At 37.2% G+C, this 20,490-nt stretch overlaps 3 protein-coding genes across 4 annotated transcripts in view; 1 reads left to right on the forward strand and 2 right to left on the reverse strand.

Annotated features, from left to right (window-relative positions):
- Nucleotides 1-19,929, reverse strand: part of LOC146484687 (uncharacterized) — a 37,575-nt gene extending 17,646 nt beyond the window's left edge. Inside the window, exon 1 of the mRNA XM_085104435.1 lies at nt 19,805-19,929. The gene's annotated coding sequence lies outside the window, so the exon portion shown is untranslated. The remainder of the gene's footprint in view (nt 1-19,804) is intronic.
- Nucleotides 1,373-19,858, reverse strand: LOC146484688 (uncharacterized). Of its 2 annotated transcripts, XM_085104440.1 has the most exons (7): nt 19,805-19,858; nt 12,363-12,807; nt 5,623-5,688; nt 5,096-5,160; nt 4,624-4,695; nt 4,288-4,404; nt 1,373-2,062 (listed from the first exon to the last, which is right to left on the reverse strand). In XM_085104440.1, exons 2-7 carry the CDS (start codon nt 12,635-12,637, stop codon nt 1,581-1,583), a joined length of 1,077 nt encoding a protein of 358 aa, XP_084960566.1. In that variant the 5' UTR covers nt 12,638-12,807; nt 19,805-19,858; the 3' UTR covers nt 1,373-1,580. The 2 variants fall into 2 exon arrangements, with proteins under 2 accessions (XP_084960566.1, XP_084960567.1); XM_085104441.1 differs by lacking the exon at nt 19,805-19,858 and having other exon boundaries at nt 1,377-2,062; nt 5,126-5,160; nt 12,363-13,185.
- Nucleotides 5,859-9,853, forward strand: LOC146484689 (uncharacterized). The gene is made up of 2 exons (XM_085104423.1): nt 5,859-5,866; nt 8,305-9,853. The coding sequence occupies exons 1-2, from the start codon at nt 5,859-5,861 to the stop codon at nt 8,660-8,662; spliced, it is 366 nt and encodes a 121-aa protein (XP_084960549.1). The 3' UTR covers nt 8,663-9,853.
- Nucleotides 19,930-20,490: the final 561 nt, after the last annotated feature.

The raw sequence follows: 20,490 nt of genomic DNA on the forward strand, positions 1-20,490 counted from the left end.
CCTCCAACCGACGCAGCATCACAGTTCCTTTAAAAACTAATCCCTTTATCCATTCGCTAAAGTTCAGAGCTCAAAGATGACAAACTTTTTGTGATTCTGTGAGAAACGATTTATTATAAAAGAGTTCTAAGAGATTTTTACCGTGAAGTAGTGTATGTGGAGACTGGTCGTCGCTTTGCGTGTTTGTTTTCTGTTGAATATGTGACATCCGAAAAACAGATTCAGCCTAAAACTTTTTTAGTACATCGTAAATGATTTAGTAAAGTCGTTTATACTCAAGCAATCCTGTCAGCTTTAAACTCGCAAAGTAAAAACCTTATCTTAAGTTTATATTCTGTTATTTCTTTTTACGTCTCGAAGGTGTTCGCGAAATCGATCGCGTAGTGTCCTTCCTATCCCGGGTTCTTATATCCCCAATGTATAACTTATTGCATAAAGTTCATTTTACTGCAAACAATCACATCATCCCATGTAAAACAATCAGTGCCGGATTTCAACAGATCGATTGCTTGGGTCCCGAAATTGTAATGACGTTGTCGACGTTGTAATAAAGGAACAAGTTTTCATCGCGAGCGCGCGCATTAACTCCCATGTTGATTGTCGGATTTAACTAGAAAGTTGCCTATGCTTTTATCGCGTTTTACTAGAAAAACCAGGAAATATTGCTAAATCTTGCTGATTTTAGTGATATTTTCTTTTATTGCTAACGCGTACAGTTACAGTGGGAAGGGTATAATGATTGGCATGGCCACTAAACCAATCAATTAAATCTAGAATTTGATTATCCAGTGATCTGCGAATTTTAATACTGGCATATATTAATACGTACGAGTTAGACTAAAGTGGCCAGCTCGGTGTTTCCAAATATGCCATTGTTATTGATAATTGGTTTTAGTATATACCACACAAGCGAATAGTACTTTTCGCGCGCGCTGATTGGCTAGCTCGGAGGTGATTAGCCAAGCACTATTCACCTCCGAGCAGCCGAAGAGAAACAAGATGGCTGCCCGTTTCGCCACGGTTACTTAAGGGAAAATTATTTCGACAAACGAGGCGGCTGTTAAAAAAATACATAAATAGCAACAAAGTTTGGTTCAAAGGCATTAAGTGGTAAGTAATTTAATCTTTTCAATTCACTTTTCCACTTCGGTGAATAATTGTTAAATGTACGCAACTTAAGCAGCTGAACCTCATCGATGCTCTACCAACCCATGAGTGTGAAGATTAGAGATTTGCTGGAATTTATCAAACTACTTTCTAGAGGTAGCTCCACAGAGGATAACCGATAATAGGTGCATTACCGAAATGAGCTGTTGGGTGCCCCTGAAAAGCATCAGGGACTCTGAGTAAGTAAATAAAGCAGCCGTTTATCAATGATTGTACTTTATTTTTATTGTCACTACTTTTTTTTACACACCAATACATGAGCAATAGCTTTGCTTACTCACTAACCCATGCTAAGCGGTGCATTACATCTAGTTTCTTCTTTAGGGTACGGTAAATCACGTTACTATATTAGATCACTTTTTTTTTTCTTGTTGTAACTCAGTGGCAGCCACTGTAAAAGGCGAACTTTCTCGTTACTTGGTGCACACAGCGCATGTAAACTCACGTCCGGCGACATATGGACCACACGGGAGTGAGCCACATTGCCCGTCCACAGGGTACAGCAAGGCACCATCCTTGTTGGCTCCGCTACCAGTAACGTACTCTGGATCGCCGTCAACACAGATGTAGTCACGTGACTTCCTGTGGCCATAATGTTCAGTCATCAGGTACCCATGATACTCCTCGGTCCAACCAGATGGACAGTCATTCCGTGCGGGCATCATCAGCATTGAGCCACGTGACTTGGTGAAGCACACAACGCAAGGTGCCTCGTGGTCATGGAGACTTTTCTTGAAGGGATCTCCATTGTACTGGTTGACTTCATACTCTGTACCGTACACATATCCCGCGTTCTGCCCTCCGTTTTTATACTTGTCATACTTTGGATTGTTTGGAAGACAGAGGTAGTTTACTCCACCACCGTAGTGGCTATGACTCTCACCACCCATTATACCTGATAACAGTAAGTAGAAAATTAGAATGAGATAACCCTGCACAAAGTACTATTATAGGCGTGCTTCGTAACTAGATTGTCTAGATTATTTTGTTCCTTTGTTCGTCGGCAGAAACTGAATTTGCATTGTTGTAAATAAACTCAAAAGTTAACAAACTAAAATATCTTACTTTCACATTGAATGAGTGTAATCCCTGCTATCGTTAATTTGAGATTGTGCCTATAGCAAAGGGGGAATTCGCGACCATAATGGATGCGGCGAATTCCAGGCGCACTTAACAGCGTTGGAACGCATTAATTAGTTTGTGTGACGATAATTATGAAATATTTTGCTGGTTCTACTCATCTCGGGCACAAATGAACATTGTCTAAAACCCCTTGCTTGACTTGCCCCTTCTCTGACTCCAAATTCCATGTATGTGATTGTGCTCTTATTCAATTCTCACATTGGCTCATTGTGATATACTTTTTTGCCACATTTATTGTATATACTGATGATTGATATATGGATTTTACTATTGTAAATAGACACGAAATTTACTTTATCATTCTCAACTTTACTTTTACATTCTCACGTACATTGCAGAATGTTTGCATTCCTTGAAACCTGGGCATTATATATTAATTATATTTAGAATGTACCATCTATAATATTTTAATTTGCGCCTTTTAAAACTAATTAGGGTTATCGAATGGTCCTCGCGAGCACTGGGGTTTTCTTCGCGAGCACGAGCAGTGATCAACTTTGTCTTGAGAGTAGCGAGCACGATACACCTGGGAGGCAGCGAGCACTTCGTAAATTTTTCGTTTGCAGCAAAGCCTATCACCGATTTCATTGATACGCGACCCTCGAATAAAAACTCCCGCGAGCATTTGGCGATTCGTTTCCGTCAATCATGCGCTCCTTGTATGGTGTTACAGGAATGCCGCTCTTGTTTTCAAAAATATGGCGGCCCATGTGTAGCCTGTTCGGTCGACATGGTTGCTTCTTATCCTTCAAGTTTACGTTGGCGAGTGGTGTATTTGCTCGTGCAGGGGTTGAGCGCGAGCGCTATAGCAAGACTTCTGCACATGGGGTTGACATTTGTTAAGAAAATTCGGAAAATAGACATAAATACCTCCACGGTTGATTACCCAACCCGGACGGGAAAAGCAAGACAAATGGACGGTAGGTGAAAAAAGAATCGCATAAATCGGCATAAATAAACGGCATGCAGTAGATGATATTGATCGCCTTTTACCATTTACAGCACATGACGTATTGAACAATATCCAGGTTTTTTCGAAGATCATTGTCCACTCAACAGGCCGACTCAGTGGCCGCTATATTTTTTGAAAATAAGAGCGGCATTCCTGTAACACCATCTAAGGAGGGCATGATTGACGGAAGCGAACCTCCAAGTTTTTATTCGAGGGTCACGTATCAATGAAATCGGTGGTAAGGGGTTGTTTTTATTAGAATGCGAATGCGCCTATACTAGCAATACGCAACACTTTAAGTTTTACGTCTTATCGTGATCCTGGATATGGCATGTATGATTACGTTAACTTATGTTATTGTCATGACTATCAAATGAACTTGACAGCCAGTTTCATTGAAGTTCAGCACCATGCAGAGAAACACTTATTTCTGTACCAAAAACCCTACACAGCACGATTTACAGAATTTTGAGCAATCGAGCAAACTTTAACGAGAATCCGAGCATGCGGGTAGTTGCGAAAATTTTGCGAGCACGAGCAAACGAGCACTCGTTTGATTTTTGCGATCAAATGGAGTGAAGGCCAAATTTTGCGAGCACTAGAAAATTTTAAGGGACCATTCGATACCCCTCTAATTTACGCCTTGATTGATTTTGATTTGCAAAACCCTGTGTGATTGGTAAAAAATGAAATAGCCCCCATTTTGGCGCCAGTTACGTGTACATGCTTTGAGTTTTGATCCGTTTCTGGTTGGTTTATTACTTATAAAGTTAAGTTTTGATTTTACAACACTCAAATGGAATCTGCTCTAAATTAAATGCTGTAATATGTTTTCTCAACTGAATTCCTGTAAGAAGATTCCACAATGGCCTGGTACATTTTCCTGTTTGTAGTAAACTTTTTCCCTGATACATTCACAATAGATTATTAATAATAAATTATAAATAATTAGTAAGAAGGCTTATTTTGTATACATTAAAATGTTTTTGAATGAAATTAAAGAGACCGTTTTGTAATCCTTGTACCTTTGTAGACGACATCAGCACCACTAGGACACGTGGTTCTTCCCCAGCGCACATACTTGACGCCAGACTTCCCTGTTTGTCCTTTTTCTCCAGTCCTGCCGACAGCTCCTTGGTCTCCTTTATGAACAGAAGGAAAAGTAAACGACATTTGCTTAGTTGAAATCCTGAAATCCATCCTGAGTTACAGCAAGCTACTTTGTTTTGTCCAGTCCACTGAGAAAGTAGCCTTGTAACATTAAATTTTATTATTCAAATTGTTGATTCAAGAACAAACCTTTGGTTAAGGTGGTCACAGCTTTTTTAACTATTAGCAGGCAGCAGTCTTTTTTTTTATACCTTTTGGTCCTGTTTTTCCTGGGGGTCCAGGTGGTCCAATCCGTCCTATACCATGATATCGACCATCCCTTACTGAAATAAAAAGATTAACATGTACAAGTCACCAAAGTGACCATTTTGACACCTTTTTAAGTCTTTGAAAACACCTGGCTGCCTCGTAATTTCATGATCTCTAATCTCCACCCAGTTCTAAACATTTTTTCAAGTTATTTTCATTGGGGTCATAAGCCAACTTTATTTTTTCACAAAAACGGTTTTCTATGTATACTGCTGATAAACTTCAAACGCTTACCTATCATTTAAGTAGGTTAGATATATTTTCAGTATTTTCTCAAGCTGATTCAGGCAGTTCACGTCACTAAGAAGTAACCAAATAAACATTTTCTCCTTGGTGTTGTTTTGGCACTTAGTTAAAACAAAAGCTATTATTTAGATATGTATTTTTTATAATTTTTATTTTAAGAATACCAACCAAGAAGGTAGGCCAAAAGCGACGAGTCACTTGATCGAGGTGGAACGTGTACCATGGCATCAAGTCTGCAGAAAGATCGTAAGTGGACAAATGTATTAGCCAATTAGAAACCTTTCACACTCGGATAAACACACCAGCATTGAAAGCTCAATACCGAGCAGCACATTTCTCTGTTGTACGCTGCCAATCAGAATGTGTGCAACGCCGTAAATAAAACTCTGAATTGTGACAGGACAACAAATTAACTATTAAGTAACAATTTATGACGACACCGTCTTTATAATACTGCAAAGCATGGTTAAAGCTTTAGGATGGTATGGCTAAATGTGACCATTCATGATCAAATGAAAGATAAGAACAAAATGTTTGCACAAGGATGATGCATTATAACATTTTGCTTTTGGGGTTGCCGTGACAACACGTCAGTTAAAATAAAATGAAAGCTCAAACTCAGAAAATAGATATAATTAAAAGCCTACACAACAGAAAATTATGAGACCTTTTAGAGCTATAAAGAATAAATATACCTTTTCATGAACTTTGTCTCCATTTCTTGAAACCGTTTTTCCATTGAGCTTGTAGTTTTGTTGTGTCTGTGACAAAAAGATAAAACAGTTAAGGAATGGTCAAGCCTGCGAATACAGCCACCATTTGCAGAACTGGGGTTATGTTTTACTTCTGATTCGTCACCCAGTCTTAACACAATATGGCAAGATATATACGGCTTTAGTCATTAAGTTTACGTAACAATTAGAGTGTAGATATGAAAAAGTATGTGTGAACTAACATAACATGACTTAGTAAAGTTTAATGTGGCGCTTTGCATGTATCAGAACAGGCTGGCCAGACGGGTTATTCCTCACACTAAAGGCACCATTTTAAAGACCTGGGTCCGGTGCTAGTCGTTCGAGCTCGTTTTCTGTATCACAAAAATTAGGAGAACTTAAGAAGAACAAAGAAAGTGAGAAGGAAAAGAACAAAAAGAAGACAAAAAGTAGGAGAACTTAAGTAGGAGAAGACTAGTGAGAAAGAAAAGAAAGGAAGTAAGTAGGAAAGAAAAGACCAAAAGGAGAAAAACTTAAATAGAAGAAGAAGAGTGAGAGAAGAGAAGAGAGGAGAAGAGAAGAAATGAAAAGAGAAGAAAAAGACTGAAAGAGAAAAGAAAAAAAAAAAGAAGTCAAAAAGAATGTGGAACCACAGTCCAAAAAGAAAAGTGAGAAAAAACGAAAGAAATCAAGAAAACAACAACAAGAAGACAAGGAGAAGGAGAACTTAAGCAAAAGAAGAAGAGAGAGAAGGAAAGGAAGAAGATGATGGTGGTGATGAAGTACACAAAAAGAATGAGAACCCAAGAAGGAGAGGACGAAAAGAAGAAGGAGACGAACAAGAAGAAGACGACAAACAATGGAAACCTTAAATAGAAAAAAACGAGAAGGAGAAAGGAAGAAGAAGAAGAAGAAAACAACAAAGAAAAACTTAAGAAGAGGACGATGACTGAGAAAGTAAAGAAAGAATAATAATAATAATAATAATAATAATAATAATAATAATAATAATAAGAAGAAGAAGAAGAAGAAGAAGAAGAAACTAGATAAAAAGAAGGCAAAAAGAAGTAGAAGAAAAAGGGTCAGAAAAAAAGAAAAAATTGAGATGAATTGTAAGTATAACACGACGAGTATACAAGGGAAAAAAGAAGAAGAAATTAAAGAAGAAGACAAAACTACCAAGAAAACGAAGCGGAGTTTAGACGAACAAGAAAAAGATAAAGAAGATAAACGAAGGGGAACTTAAGAGGATATATAGAAGAAGAAGGACAAGAACGAACAAACGAGGCAAACAACGAAGAAGAACACTAAGAGAAAGAGAAAACGAAGGAGAACGTAAATAAAAGAAGAGTTAGTGAGAAAGAAAGAAAAAGAAAAAAATCGAAGAAAAATTTGAAGAAGAAGCCAAACAAGGAGAACCTTAGAAGAAGGAAAAGACTGAGAAAGAAAAAAGAAGGCGAAAAAGGCAAAAAAGGAGGGGAAGCTGAGTAGACAGGAAAACATTGAGAAAGAAAAGAAAAGAAGAAGAAGAAGAAGAAGAAGAAGAAGAAGAAGAAGAAGAAGAAGAAGAAGAAGAAGAAGACGAGGACGACGACGAATGCAAAAAGGAGGGGAAGATGAGTAGACGGGAAAAGATTGAGAAAGAAAACAAGAGGAAGAAGAAAAAGGCAGAAAGAGAGGAAATCTGGGAAAGAGGAAAAGATTGAGAAAGAAAAAAACAAGAAGAGAAAGGGAAAAATGAGGGAAATTTGGGAAGAAGAAAAAGTGTGAAAAAGAATAAAAAGAAGAAGAAAAAGGGAAGCTGGAAAGAAAGAAAAGATTGAGAAAAAAAAGAAGAAGAAAAAGGGAAAGTGGGGGAAAGGCGAAATAACAAAAAGACAAAACGGGAAGGAAGATGAGTAGAAGGAAAAGAGAGACAAAGTAAAAGAGAAGAAGAAGAAAAAGGCAAAAAGAAAGGGGAAGCTGAGAATAAGGAAAAAGCGAAAAAAAGAAGAAGAAGAAGAAAGGCATAAGGGAGGTTAAGCTGAGAAAAAGGAAAAAATTGAGAAAGAATAAGAGAAGAAGAAAAAAACCAGAAAGGTGGCGAAGGTGAGAAGTAGGAAAAGGGTGAGAAAGAAGAACAGAAGTAGAAGAAAAAGTCAAAAAGAAGAGAAGCTGAGAAGAAGCCAAACATTGAGAAAGAAAAAAACAAAATTAAGAAAAAGGCAAAAAGGAGGGGAAGCTGAGGAGAAGGAAAAGATTGTAAAAGATAAAAAAAAAAAGAAGAAGAAAAAGGGAAAAAGAGGGGAAGCTGAGAAGAAGGAAAATATTGAGAAAGAAACAACAAAAAGAAGAAAAAGGCAAAAAAGAGGAGACGCAGAGTAAAAGTAAAGGAGTGGGACAGAAAAAAAGAAAAATAAGAAAAAGGCCAAACGGAGGTTAACCTGATGAAAAGGAAAAGATTGTGAAAGCAAAAAAGAAAAACAAGAAAACGACAAATGGGATTGGAAGCTGAGAGGAAGGAAAAGGGTGAGACAGCAAAAAAAGAAGAACGAGGAAAAGGATTAAAGGAGGACAAGCCGAGAAGAAGGAAAAGATCGAGAAACAAAAAAAAAAAAAAAGAAGAAGAAGAAGAAAATAGGCAGAAAGGATTGAAAGCTGAGTAGAAAGAAAAGAGTGAGACAGAAAAAAAAGAAGACAAAGGCAAAAAGGAGGGGAATCTCAGAAGAAGGAAAAGAGTGACACAAAAGAAGAAGAAGAAGAAGAAGAAGAAGAAGAAGAAGAAGAAGAAGAAGAAGAAGAAGAAGAAGAAGAAGAAAAAGAAGAAGAAAAAGAAGAAGAAGAAGAAGAAGAAGAAGAAGAAGAAGAAAAAGAAGAAGAAAAAGAAGAAGAAGAAGAAGAAGAAGAAGAAGAAAAAGAAGAAGAAGAAGAAGAAGAAGAAGAAGAAGAAGAAGACGAACAAGAAGAAGAAGAAGAAGACGAAGAAGAAAAAAAACAAAAGAAGAAGAAGAAGAAGAAGAAAGCAAAAAGGAGAGGAAGCTGAGCAGAAGGAAACGATTGAGAAATAAAAAAAAAAAAGAAGAAGGAGAAAAGGAGAAATGAGCGGAAACTGAAAAGAACGAAAAGAGCGGGAAGGAGGTTAAACTGTGAGGAAGGAAAAGATTTGGAAAGAAAAAGAAAAAAAACGGAGGTTAAGCTGAGAATTAGGAAAAGATTAAGAAAGAAAAAAAATTAAAATGCAAAAACAAAGGGAAGCTGAGTAGAAGGAAAAGAGTAAGACAAAAAAAAAAAAGAAGAGCAAAAGGGCAAAAAGGAGGGGAAGCTGAGTAAAAGGAAAAGAGTTTAAAAAAAAGCAGAGGAAAGAAAAGCTAGAATGGAGGGGAAGCTGAGGAGAACGTTAAGAGTGAGACAGAAAAAAGATGAAGAAGACAAAGAAAAAGGCAAAAAGAAGGGAAAGCTGAGGAGAAGGAAAAGATTGAAGAAGAAAAGAATAATAAGAAGAAAAAGGTAAAAAGGAGAGGAAGCGGAGATGAAAAAAATTAAAAAGAAAAAGAAGAAGGAAAAGGTAGAAAGGAGGGCAAGTTGAGTAGGGGTTAAAGAGCGTGAAAGAATAAAAGAAAAAAAAGAAGAATAAGAAGAAGAAGAAGAAGAAGAAGAAGAAAAATACAGAAAAGAGTTTAAGCTGAGAAGAAAAAAAGAAAAAAGAATAAGGAAAAAAGGAAGGTAAAATGAGTATAATGAACAGATTAAGAACGAAAAATATTAGAAGAAAAAAGGGAAAAAGAAGGGGATTATGAGAAAAAGGAAAAGATTGAGAAACAAAAAAGAAGAAGAATAAAGGCAGAAAGGAGGGGAAGCTTAAAAGAAGGAAGAGGGGTAGAAAGAAAAAAAAGGAAAGGAAAAAGACAAAAAGGGGGAAAGCTGAATAGATTGAAAAGATTGAGAAAGAAAAAAATAGAAAAAGGAGGGCAAGCTAAGAAGAAGAAAAAGGTTGAGAAAGGAAAAAGAGAAGAGGGGAAAGTGAATAAAAGGAAAAGATTGAAAAAGAAAAAAAGAAAAAGAAAAAATAGGCAAAAAGGAGGGCAAGCTGAGAAGAAGGAAAAGAATGAAAGAGACAAACGAAAACAAGAGAGGAAGCCGAATAAAAGTAAAAGATTAAGAAAGAAAAAAAAGAAGAAGAAAAAGGCAAAAATGAGGGTAGGCGGAGTACAAGGAAAAGAGTCAGAAATAGTAAAGAAGAAGAAGACAAAAGAAAAAAGGAGGGGAAGATAAGTAGAAGGAAAAAGAGTGAAAAAGAAGAATAGTGAAGAACAAAAAGGCAAAAATGAGTGGAAGCTGAGTAAAAAAAAAAGAGAAAAAGAAAAAAAGGAGGAAGATAAAAGGAAAAAGGAGTGGATTCTGAGAAGAAGGAAAAGTTTAAAAAAGAAAAAAGAGGAAGATAAAAAGAAAGAAAAAAAAGGAGAGAAAGCTGACTAAAAGGTAAGGATAGAGAAAGAAAAAAAGGAGAAGAAGAAAGAGGCAAAAAGGGAGGGGGGAATAGAGTAGAAGGCAAGGAGAGAGATAGAAAAAAAAGAAGAAGAAGAAAACAAAAAAAAGGGGAATGTGAGAAGAAAGGAAAAGCTTCAGAAAGAAAAAAAGAAGAAGAAAAAAAGGCAAAAAGGAGCTAGGGAAGCTAAGAAGTAGGATACGAGTGAGAAAGAAAATGAAAAAAAAGAAAAGAAAACAAAAAAGGAGGGGAAGAAGGGTAGAAGGCAAAGAGCGAGAAAGAAGAAGAAGAAGAAGAAGAAGAAGAAGAAGAAGAAGAAAAAGAAGAAGAAGAAGAAGAAGAAGAAGAAGAAGAAAGAGAAGAAGAAGAAGAAGAAGAAGAAGAAGAAGAAGAAGAAGAAGAAGAAGAAGAAGAAGAAGAAGAAGAAGAAGAAGAAGAAAGAGAAGAAGAAGAAGAAGAAGATAACAAAAAGGAGGGGAAGCTGAGAAGAAGGAAAAGCTTCAGAAAGAAAACAGAAGAAGAAGAAAAGGCAAAAAGGAGTGGAAGCTAAGAAGTAGAATAAGAGTGAAAAAGAAAATAAAGAAAAAGGAAAACAAGGAAAACGGGAGGGGTAGCTGAGTGAAAGGCAAAGATAGGAAAAGAAGAAGAGGAAGAAGAAGAAGACGAAAAGGAGGGGAACCTGAGAAGAAGGAAACGATTGAGAAAGAAAAAAAGAAGATAAAAAAAGAAGAAGAGGAAGCTGAATAGAGGACAAAGATAGAGAACGAAGAAGAAGAAAGAGGGAAATAGGAGGTGAGCTTAGTAGAAGACAAACAGCGAGATAGAAAAGATGAACAAGAAGACAAAAAGGAGGGGAAAAGATTAAGAACGAAAAAAGAAGAAGAATAAGAAGGCAAAAAAAGAGGGGAAGCTGAGAAGGAAGAAAAGATTGACAAATAGAAAAGAAGAAGAAGAAAAAAGGAAGGGAAGCTGAGAAAAAGGAAACAATTGAGTTTAAAAAAAGAAGAGAAAATATTAAAATAGGAAGGGAAGCTGAGAAGAAGAAAAAGATTGAGAAAGAAAAAAAAGGAAGAAGGAAAAAGGCAAAAAGGAGGGAAAGCTGAGTAGAAGGGAAAGAGCGAGATCGAAATAAAGAAGAAAAAGTAGAAAAAGACAACAATGGAGAGAAAGCTAAGAAGAAGATAAGAATTGTGAAAGAAATAAAGAAGAAGAAGAAAAAGGCAAAAAGGAGGAAAAGCTTAGAAAAAGAAACAGATTGAGAAAGAAAAATAAAAAGAAAAAAGGGAGGGATAGCTGAGTAGAACGAAAAGTGTGAGAAAGAAAAAAAGAAAGAGAAGAAGAAAAAGGGAAAAAGGAGGGGAGGCTGAGTAAAAGGAAAAGAGTGAGAAAAAAAAATAAAAACATGAGAAAAGGAATGGAAACCTAAGTAGAAGAAAGAGAATAAGAGAGAAAAGAAAAAAAAGGTAAAAATCATGAACAAAGGGCAAAATGAAGAAGCACTTAATAAGAACAAGAAAAGTGAAAAAAAAGGAAAAAAAGAAGAAAGCAAAAAGGTGCAGAAGATAACACGGTTACAATGCCTAAGATCCTTCTGTTACTTTGCGCTACTAAGGAAACCTTGAAAGGATGATTGACTAAGTTGACATGGTAACATTCCCTCCTTAAAAACTCTAATTTGCTTATGACGTTGGTTTTTGGTTTATTTTTGCGCATATTTTACGATAATTTGTAGCAAAATGTGTCTTGTAATGACCTGTTCGAATACCTGTATTTTTGCATATTTTAGCCAAAGAAAAAAAAAAAGAAAAAAATCGAGAAAACGGATTTCAGTCCGTTTCCAGAATTCAAATATTGAAAGCTAAAATGTTCTTCATCTCTGGTGATCTGATTTATGGAATTCACACATTCATAACTTCAAAATGTTTCCTCGTCAAAACGATCGAGTCTTTTATCTTGGGAATAAAATGGTGACCAATTTCTTTTATACTCCAAATTAAACAGACAAATATCGCTCACACTGCGGTTAATAACAGGACACTCTGATCTAAATTTTCTGTACATTACCTCCGCAACTATTTTTGATTCTCTTACATAGTAAAAAGGTTTAATCATGCTGAAGAACGGCAGACTGGGTTCATTGCAAATTCTTCAGTTCATTTCAAACTTCTGTTTAAAAAAAAATCAATATATTCTGCATTCTTATATCAGTTTCAATTAATTTGAAATTGCAAGACTATGGAACCAACTGAGAGCATACCTTTCTTCCATGGCTTGTAGTCGTTTTTGCAACTCCGCGATATTTTTAACAGCTCTTCGTTCGCGATGCAGCAAGGACTCCTTTCCGGTTGCTTCAGCGCCATCAGCGGAGACTCGCTCGGAGTTTTGGGTTTCTCGTCGACATAATCCTTCTGGAGTTTCATCCATGGCGGATATGTGAACGAGAGTGGCACAACACATCAGTAACACGGCCACCAAACGCACGCCGCCGCGCGGAGTTACTGCTGGGGCAGTTTTGATGGGCTTCCCGTACATCGTAGCGTTTTAAATTTAAAGACAAGAGAATAACAACCTTCGTTCTGTATACCGAAGTAGGGTTGTGATGTAAAGTCGATATCGAGGGGCATAAGGCTGGGAGATGGGCGAGAATTTTTTCGTGTATAAGTGACGTAAGCATCCACCGAAACAAGAGACTGGTATGGTAACTGTCAAAAATAACAAACGGAAGTAATAGTAAGCTATGGTTGAATTTTTCGCCCAGTTTGTTCTTTTAATGTATAAAAATAATATCGACTAGACTGTGACCGTCTCAAATGACGTATTAGAAAATATTTAAGTTGAATCCCCGCAATCAAATTGAATCAATCAATGCAAAGCCAAGTTTTTGTCCACCATGTTATTTCAGATAACGCGCAGCTCTTTAGAATCGTTAGAATTTTGTTGGACCTGTATTGACAGCTCTATTTTTCCACGGTTAGGGTCCATTGTGTTTTTGTTTGTTCTCTTTGTTCTCCAACCAATAATGTGAGGCGTTACAAACGGTGCAGTATCACTTAGCTCTATTGTTTCTGTTGTTTGCCCCTTGCTGCGCTAAAGTGTTTTCATCCAATAATGTGAGCCGTTCTAAGTAGCTGCCTGGTTTACAATTCTCGGTTTTCACTGTCACGCCATTGAAAAAAAAAATCGAAACCATTCCATGAATGAAGTAAAGAAATTGACATGGTATAGAGGATAAATAAATAAGGCATCTGTCCAAGTGTCAAATCTGTGTGGCATTCCGTATTCGAGTTATTTGACCAAATGTTCCACATAAATTTATAGAGCTTAGTATGGAGACGCCATGTTTGTGTCCCTCTGAGGGGCACAAACATGGCGGCCGGAAATAGGAAAAAACATCTGGGGTTCACTTTTGCCAGAAAAGATGTTTGTTTGCCCTTGTGAATTTTCGAATGTTTAGATTAATATTTCTCCTAAAACTTAAATTGTTTAGAATGCTGAAAATCACACGAAGAGTCATTTTTAAGATACGGAAAAGCTCTGTCACGGCCGTGCTCCTGATGTCACGCACGTTGGAAACTCAGAAATTGAAACTGTTCTATTTTCAAAAGGAAGCACGACATCGAGCTAAGAAATTGTGAACAGACATATTTTTAGGTAATCTTTCCTTGAATGAAGGTAAAAATTTTGTAGGCCTCCCAGTTTTGAATTCTAGAATTTGGTGACGTCACGTGAAAACCAAGAATAAGTCGAGTGGCATTCTTCATTTACGTAACGCCAAAATAATGTTCCTTCTTTCTTTCACAGTGCTCTTCTCGTTAATTTTTATTCGGTTATTTCAATTGGTGTAATCTCGTAACCAGGTTATTTAAGTTGAGTAACTTGAACTCGGCAGCTGTTATAAAATTCATTAATTGTTAATCTCGGTAAACACAGCAATGGCAGTTTTACTATTCTTAGCCGGTGACAAACGCGTTCAATCATGGCAGCATTAACCGCTTCGTTGTTGAATTATCAGACCACTAGGAACTCCGTTCCATAGTGATTAGTGAGCTTAACTGCCGATAGCTACTGAAAGACGGATGGTAAACTAACTATTGTTAAAACTTTGTTTACTTATATAGCTATTACCACAGTCGTCCACAAACCACTTCGATACTAATACCAGCTGAAGGCATAATAATAAAATAATTTTACAGAACTGTTTCAAACAAATTGAACCACACCACACTCACTAATAAACTGTTTTTGCTGACACAAGATAATTGGATCTTTATCGTATCTAGATTCATTCGCTCTGATAAATAATCGCAGACTGTGTTCATCTTTATTGCAGAAGGTAAAGAATAATCCATTGGCTATTTTGGAGAAAAAAGGAAACTTTTCTCTTCCGTAATCTTGACTTCTTTCTTTTCACCAAATATCTAGCGCGTTTGGACTTTTTTTTCTGAATATTGAAATTTCAATATAATTTCAATCTGAATTAATCCATTATATCACAAAGAATCGCCTTTTTGCCGCTGTGTTTACTTTGGACTGCGCATGTCATGAAGCTTGTTTTTACTATTAGTGCGCTAAATGTAAACAGACTAACCAAGAAAGTAAATGTTTATTCATTTACTGTATTTCTACTGAGATAACTTGTTAATTTTGCCAAAGTAGTAAGACAACAAATGACTAGTCGTTTGCGCATGAGCAGTAAGAACTCCACCTTTACTGACGTGTCCGTTTTGTGGCTTTGGCGTCTCTTCGATCGTTCAGCTCCAACTTTTAAAAACACAACACGAATTATTGTATAACAGGCTGTTAGGCTGTTGACCTAAGGAATACGAATTAAATTGTGAAAAAAATCTAGTGTTTTCTTTAACGGCATATAGCCTCGCAACAGCGAAGTGTGAGAGAAAGCGAGCTAGCGTTCACTCGATAACAATAGCTGCGTCTGAAGTGTATTTGAATAATAATAAATGAAATAATTTTTTTCCTAGGGTTTTAACCAAAGAATCCGAACATATGAAACAGCCTTGGCTTAGGTAAATTTATTAAACGACCGAAGAATGAGGAGACCTTAAGTAAGTTGCATTTAGCTAAAGGCAATCAAGGTTTACTAATTTTGCTTAATGTTCTCGTTCATTGCCTCTGAACAAATAAACACGGCCATATCAAAAAAGTCGGCTGGATTTGTTGAGTCAACTCTGTAATGAATTTCAAAAAGAGTGGCTACAGTAACGAAACGGTTGCAGCTAAAATTCTACTTAACAAATAAAGAAGCCTCGACTGTGCTCTGTTCTGTTGTAAAGCACGCAGGAAGCGGCTAGAGCACGAAAGAAGTGTAGGGGGAAACACGAGACGTAGTCGAGTGTTTCTCCCTACTTCTTGAGTGCTCTAGCCGCTTCCTAAGTGCTTTACAACAGAACAGAGCACAACCGAGGCTTCTTTATTTGTTTTATGATAAAGAATTCTTTTATTTCCCCCCGCATTCACCCTCATTTTCAAAACCAACTTCATTTCCGAACGAACAGATCTGGCGTCAGCGTGCATCTGTACTCTGATAAAGCACGCTAAAATAAGCCAATCACAATCCTTGTTAGAATGGTTCAAATGATTTGATTGGTTGAACAACACGAAAGCTGTCAGACATGTCAAAACAAGGCATCAAGGTTTACAAACTTTGCTCAGTTCGAATGTAACGCCAGTAGCGTCAGCGCTTCTTCAGTTTTCCCTTTTAAAAATCAGGATGGAAAAGTAAAATGTTCATTGAAATCAGGTGGATTTGTGGCTCGTGAAAATCCGGACGTCATCAACATGGCAATTCGAAAACAAACTGCTTTAAAGCTTGCGGCCGGTAATAAACCAACTGGTGCGCTGTGTTTTGTGAATGAACAACAGTCGAATTCACGGGAGCAAGAGGAGTGCTCGAACTGTTGACACCGTTAGGAAAAGGGCTGCTGTGGCTTCCCACTCAATGCTCCAGAGAGGATATCTGAACAAGCTGTAAGTTGTTCACTCGAAGGGCGACCGTTGTAATTTCTGAGGCTTGCTTCACTGCGGTGAGCGGAGGTGGCCATGATGCGGCGTGATAGAACTTGCACCAAAAATGTAAGGATCTTGTGAGCTTATATATTTGTGTATTCGTTAGCTAATTAAATTTTCAGTTCTCTCAATTTTTTGTTTGATCTTTTTGTACGAGAATATAGCTAACGAGCGTTTACGGGACCTTTCAACACTTGTTTAAGCTTGTGACATTTTTACATCTTTTCGTTCTTGAGCTGTCCATTTTATGCTATCTTTGGTGTTTATCGTCTCTGCCTTCGATGTAATTTCGACCATTTCGTCGGTTGACATGTTTGCAAATCTCTGTTTTAAATTTGTTTATATTTCTTCTTGGCTCTGTGTTTTAGTCGCGAACTTCTTCGGTAGCTTCACTTTCAATCACCGTGTTATTTGTACTGTTTTTTTACCTTGTATGCGCACAGGATGGTCTATATCCAGCTTGTTTACGTTTTCTAGGTTATAAAAGACGTCTGTATCGAAAAACTATAATAATAATAATAAATAAATAAAACCGAGAGAGAAGTCCAGGAATTTCACAAACGGGTTAATGATGGCGTGACACCGTTGCTCCGTGCATCTGTACTCTGATAAAGCACGCTGTTTCAACCAATCAGCGCGCGCGTTATATCGAAATTTTATTATAAACTGAATTAAACACAACTATGAAAATAGTCGGTACTCAGTTTATTAAAAAAAAATGGAGTGAAATTAAATGCGCATATCACAATTGAGTAAGATAAGGAAGTAGTTATATATTGAAAAAAGCGGAAACGACATAACGATTTATTTCTCCGATTCAGGGAATAGAGTTTTTGCAAAATAATTTAATTAGTTATCTGCATTAGTCGAGAAAAATAATGAGGTACACTGATGGCACGGAACGAGGGAAAGTTTACAGGTGGAGTTTAACAAGAGGTTGAATTCAGTCTTAAATGAAGTTTTAGTATCATGCACAATATCCGGAGAATCACCACATGAAAGATTAACTGACTCCGGCTAAGGTAGTTGGGCTAAAGTAAGTCAGTTGAGAACGGTAGCGCACCCTCACCAATGTAACCAGACTGAGTGAGCTCGATGGATTCAGCTTCATACGCGGAGGTAGGGTGATTTTTCTCGTTTTGAAAGACGGTTTGAGTGCAGTTGAACAAGGTTATTAGAGACTGCAATCTCAACTGGTGATGGCAGTGGGATGGGAAGGGAATTCTTATAATATGCGTGTATATCACGGTTCAACAACAGAGGCTAATAAGATGGCTACCTGGCGTCCTAATGAAGGCTAACTGCAACTGATTAGCGCGAACAAAAAATACTGCGAGCTGGAAAAACGAGAATTAAAGGTGCCAGTCTCGTCACTTTATTATTTACTCGCATCGCAATTTATTTCGCGCCGCTGTGAACTATATTTGAACGCCTGGATCTGGCTTAAAACTGACTGAAAATTGTAATCAGAAATTTGTTACCTCTTCCTATTTTGAGGAAACCCTCTAAACGAAATTTATGATGCCGGACCGATTTATCCGAATGTACATACTAACAAGAAGATACTGAATGTCGAATGCCAAAACGTTTTAAAGCTAGTTGTATTCTACTATTATCTCTTCTGCTAAACACACAACTTTAAAACTGCTACTGGTCACGACCATTTTTAGTGGCTTTTTACTCAGATATCGTCAAATTCTATTTTGCGGATCATATAAATGCAATCTTTCGGCCACACAATTATAAATTAGAACAGTGTCAAAATATATCTACACATTTTAAATTCTCAATTCCCTCCATAAGCTTTCCTTAAGCTAGGCAGGATTTTTTGAAGTTTGAGAGAGAAAGGTTTCCAAAAAAAGATACAATTTTCTCCCGAAAATCGAGCCACACAGTCACTGGCCATGAAAGAAATGCCTATTCAGTTAACCGTAAATTGGTGTAAATTGTAGTTCCGCGGCAATAATTTTATCAGTTTATTACGTTATTTGTGGCTATGAAACTGCAAAGAAACCCTTTTAGTATTCTATTAACAGTGATATCACACGCAAGAATTTCACTTTTTTCGGTTCCTGCCCGTGATAACTGACGCCCTTCTTAGCGGATGCTAAAAAAATCTTTACGGTAATTGTTTTCAAGGAATAAAGATTCAGTTGTAAAATTTGCATGATATAAACCCGTTTTAGCAATTTTATTCTTATAATTATGAACCTTTCCAAAGTTAAGAAGAGGGCAAATAAGGCATTACCAGAAATCGGGGACATTTCACGCCCGCGATTAATGAACAGCGGTATCTCGTTTTCAAAATGGCGGCCGTAAGCAAACCTCGCGAGCGAAACGTGTTCCATACCATATTTTAAGCAGTCTGAGCTCACTCGACCTATTTACATTCTGAATTTACTTTAAGTGCCCATTCTTGCTTCTGTTTTTTGTAAGCGTCAAGAATCTCAGACATTTTTACTTTGTTTTGATACCGGCGGCACACTCTTAAAATTTGTGTTCGTTTTTCCCGCGTATTTACTTGCTAAAGAACCAAGCCTGGTTTATAAATTGGGGGTTTGGAACCTAATTCTATCCCGTCAAACATCGCTGGACTATAGCAACAAACAAAATGGTGGCTGGAAAGAAGTTCCGAGTTTGGAGTCTTTCCTTCCCTTCTTCGACCGAAATGAGGCATTTGAAAATGGCGTCCGAGACGGGAAAATGAGAGACTTTGGAAGCATTTTGCAGGGACATATTCATACTTTTTTCAGTGGATTTAAATGCAATAGACATTGATGAATTTATATCGAGTCGCGCAAATTGACTCCATCGAAGGGTTCAGACTGGAGTGGACGAGTGTTTGGCATGACTTCAGCAGGATTTTAATACAATGTATGGGGAAATAGTGTGTAAAATGAACGATGAAAGCGATCATCTCGGGAAGTAAGTGAACCTATGTGTATTCAGCCGTTTTACAATGAGATACGTAGCTCTTACTGTACTAATCATAATTCAAGTCGCGCACTGAATACCCGTGAGCTCGTATTGGCTTTTTTTGAGAAAGTTTTTATCTCTCCATACATTTTCTTACACGATTTGGCCGCCATTAGGACCTAGGTGCGCAGGCGCGGCCGCCATCTTGTCCCCAATTTCTGGCAATGGGTGTCCAGTTTTCGATATAAAACTGAAAAATAGTCTGCCAGTACGTTGGGAATTGGTGAGGCACGGATTCAAAGCGTTCTAATCACATCCTGCTAGAATAAATGTTCGGTGTCTTAGTTTCAAAGGAATGTTCCAGCGTTTGAAAGGCAAGTATACACATATACAAAATCACACAGAAAGAAAAAAATGAAGAAACACAGCGAATCTTACCGAATATTAGGAATAAAATGAATCGTGAATTAAAATATAAGCGAAATCTGTTATCAATCAGTAGCACGCCATACTGAGTAATCGTGAGCCCTTTGCTAGTTAAAATACTACTGGTATTTTTTACATTTCTGTCACAGCCGGCTACAATTTAATTGGTCGTGATTCGGCATCATCGATGACCAATGTTTGGCAGTTTTTAAATAGAGATCAGCCGGGTTCAAGCTTCAGTGTACTGTACGATTATTTTGTGTGTCAAATCACAAGCAACGTTATACTGAAATAATAAAAATGTAATAAAGTAATCATAACAAAATTATTTACCTTTAAGATCGTCCGCTTTCATCTTGCTTGGAAAATTTATAGCTGTTTCCATGAAACCGATGTTGAGTTGCTGCTTGCTCCAAACACAACTGAATATGCCGAATCACAAGAGGCGGTGCTGGGAAATTGTCACCGAAATTGTCTCCTAGCTTGGAAAGATAATTTGTTCGCGCCTAAGATTTCTGTGGTTCTTGTTTACTGAGCGAAATAAACCCGATCGCGAGGAGAAATCCCACGATGCAGAGCTATTAAAAGCAATTAACGCTTCTAAAGCGCCACACACGATCAGAAAATTGTTTCTTTGATGGTACCCCTCCCCGGATTTCATTCATTCAGTTGATATCGAAAAACCATAAACCACGAGTGTATTAATTATGTTGCGGTGTAAGGGTAATTATGCTAAATTTCCAACATAGCTGTCAAATACGTGAATCCTTGTGTCGTTTGTTAGTTAACTTTGTTCAGTCCGTGCAAACAGTCTTTCCCCATAGCCGTTGACCTTTCTCTAGGCCCTCATCGATTGGGCTAGAATAATTTTTGGCATAACTTGGAAAAACGAAAATAATTTTCGCACTTTTTTTTTTTCAAGTAGCACTGTTAGCATTTTTTTTTTTAAGGAAGCATTACCACCAGAGTCGTAACATACTTGGTCTCTAATATTGATTATTTTCAAATTCTGTCCATGG

The sequence above is a fragment of the Pavona decussata genome, unplaced genomic scaffold (assembly GCF_977016875.1).
Source record: "Pavona decussata unplaced genomic scaffold, jaPavDecu1.1 SCAFFOLD_31, whole genome shotgun sequence".
NCBI lineage: Eukaryota > Metazoa > Cnidaria > Anthozoa > Scleractinia > Agariciidae > Pavona > Pavona decussata.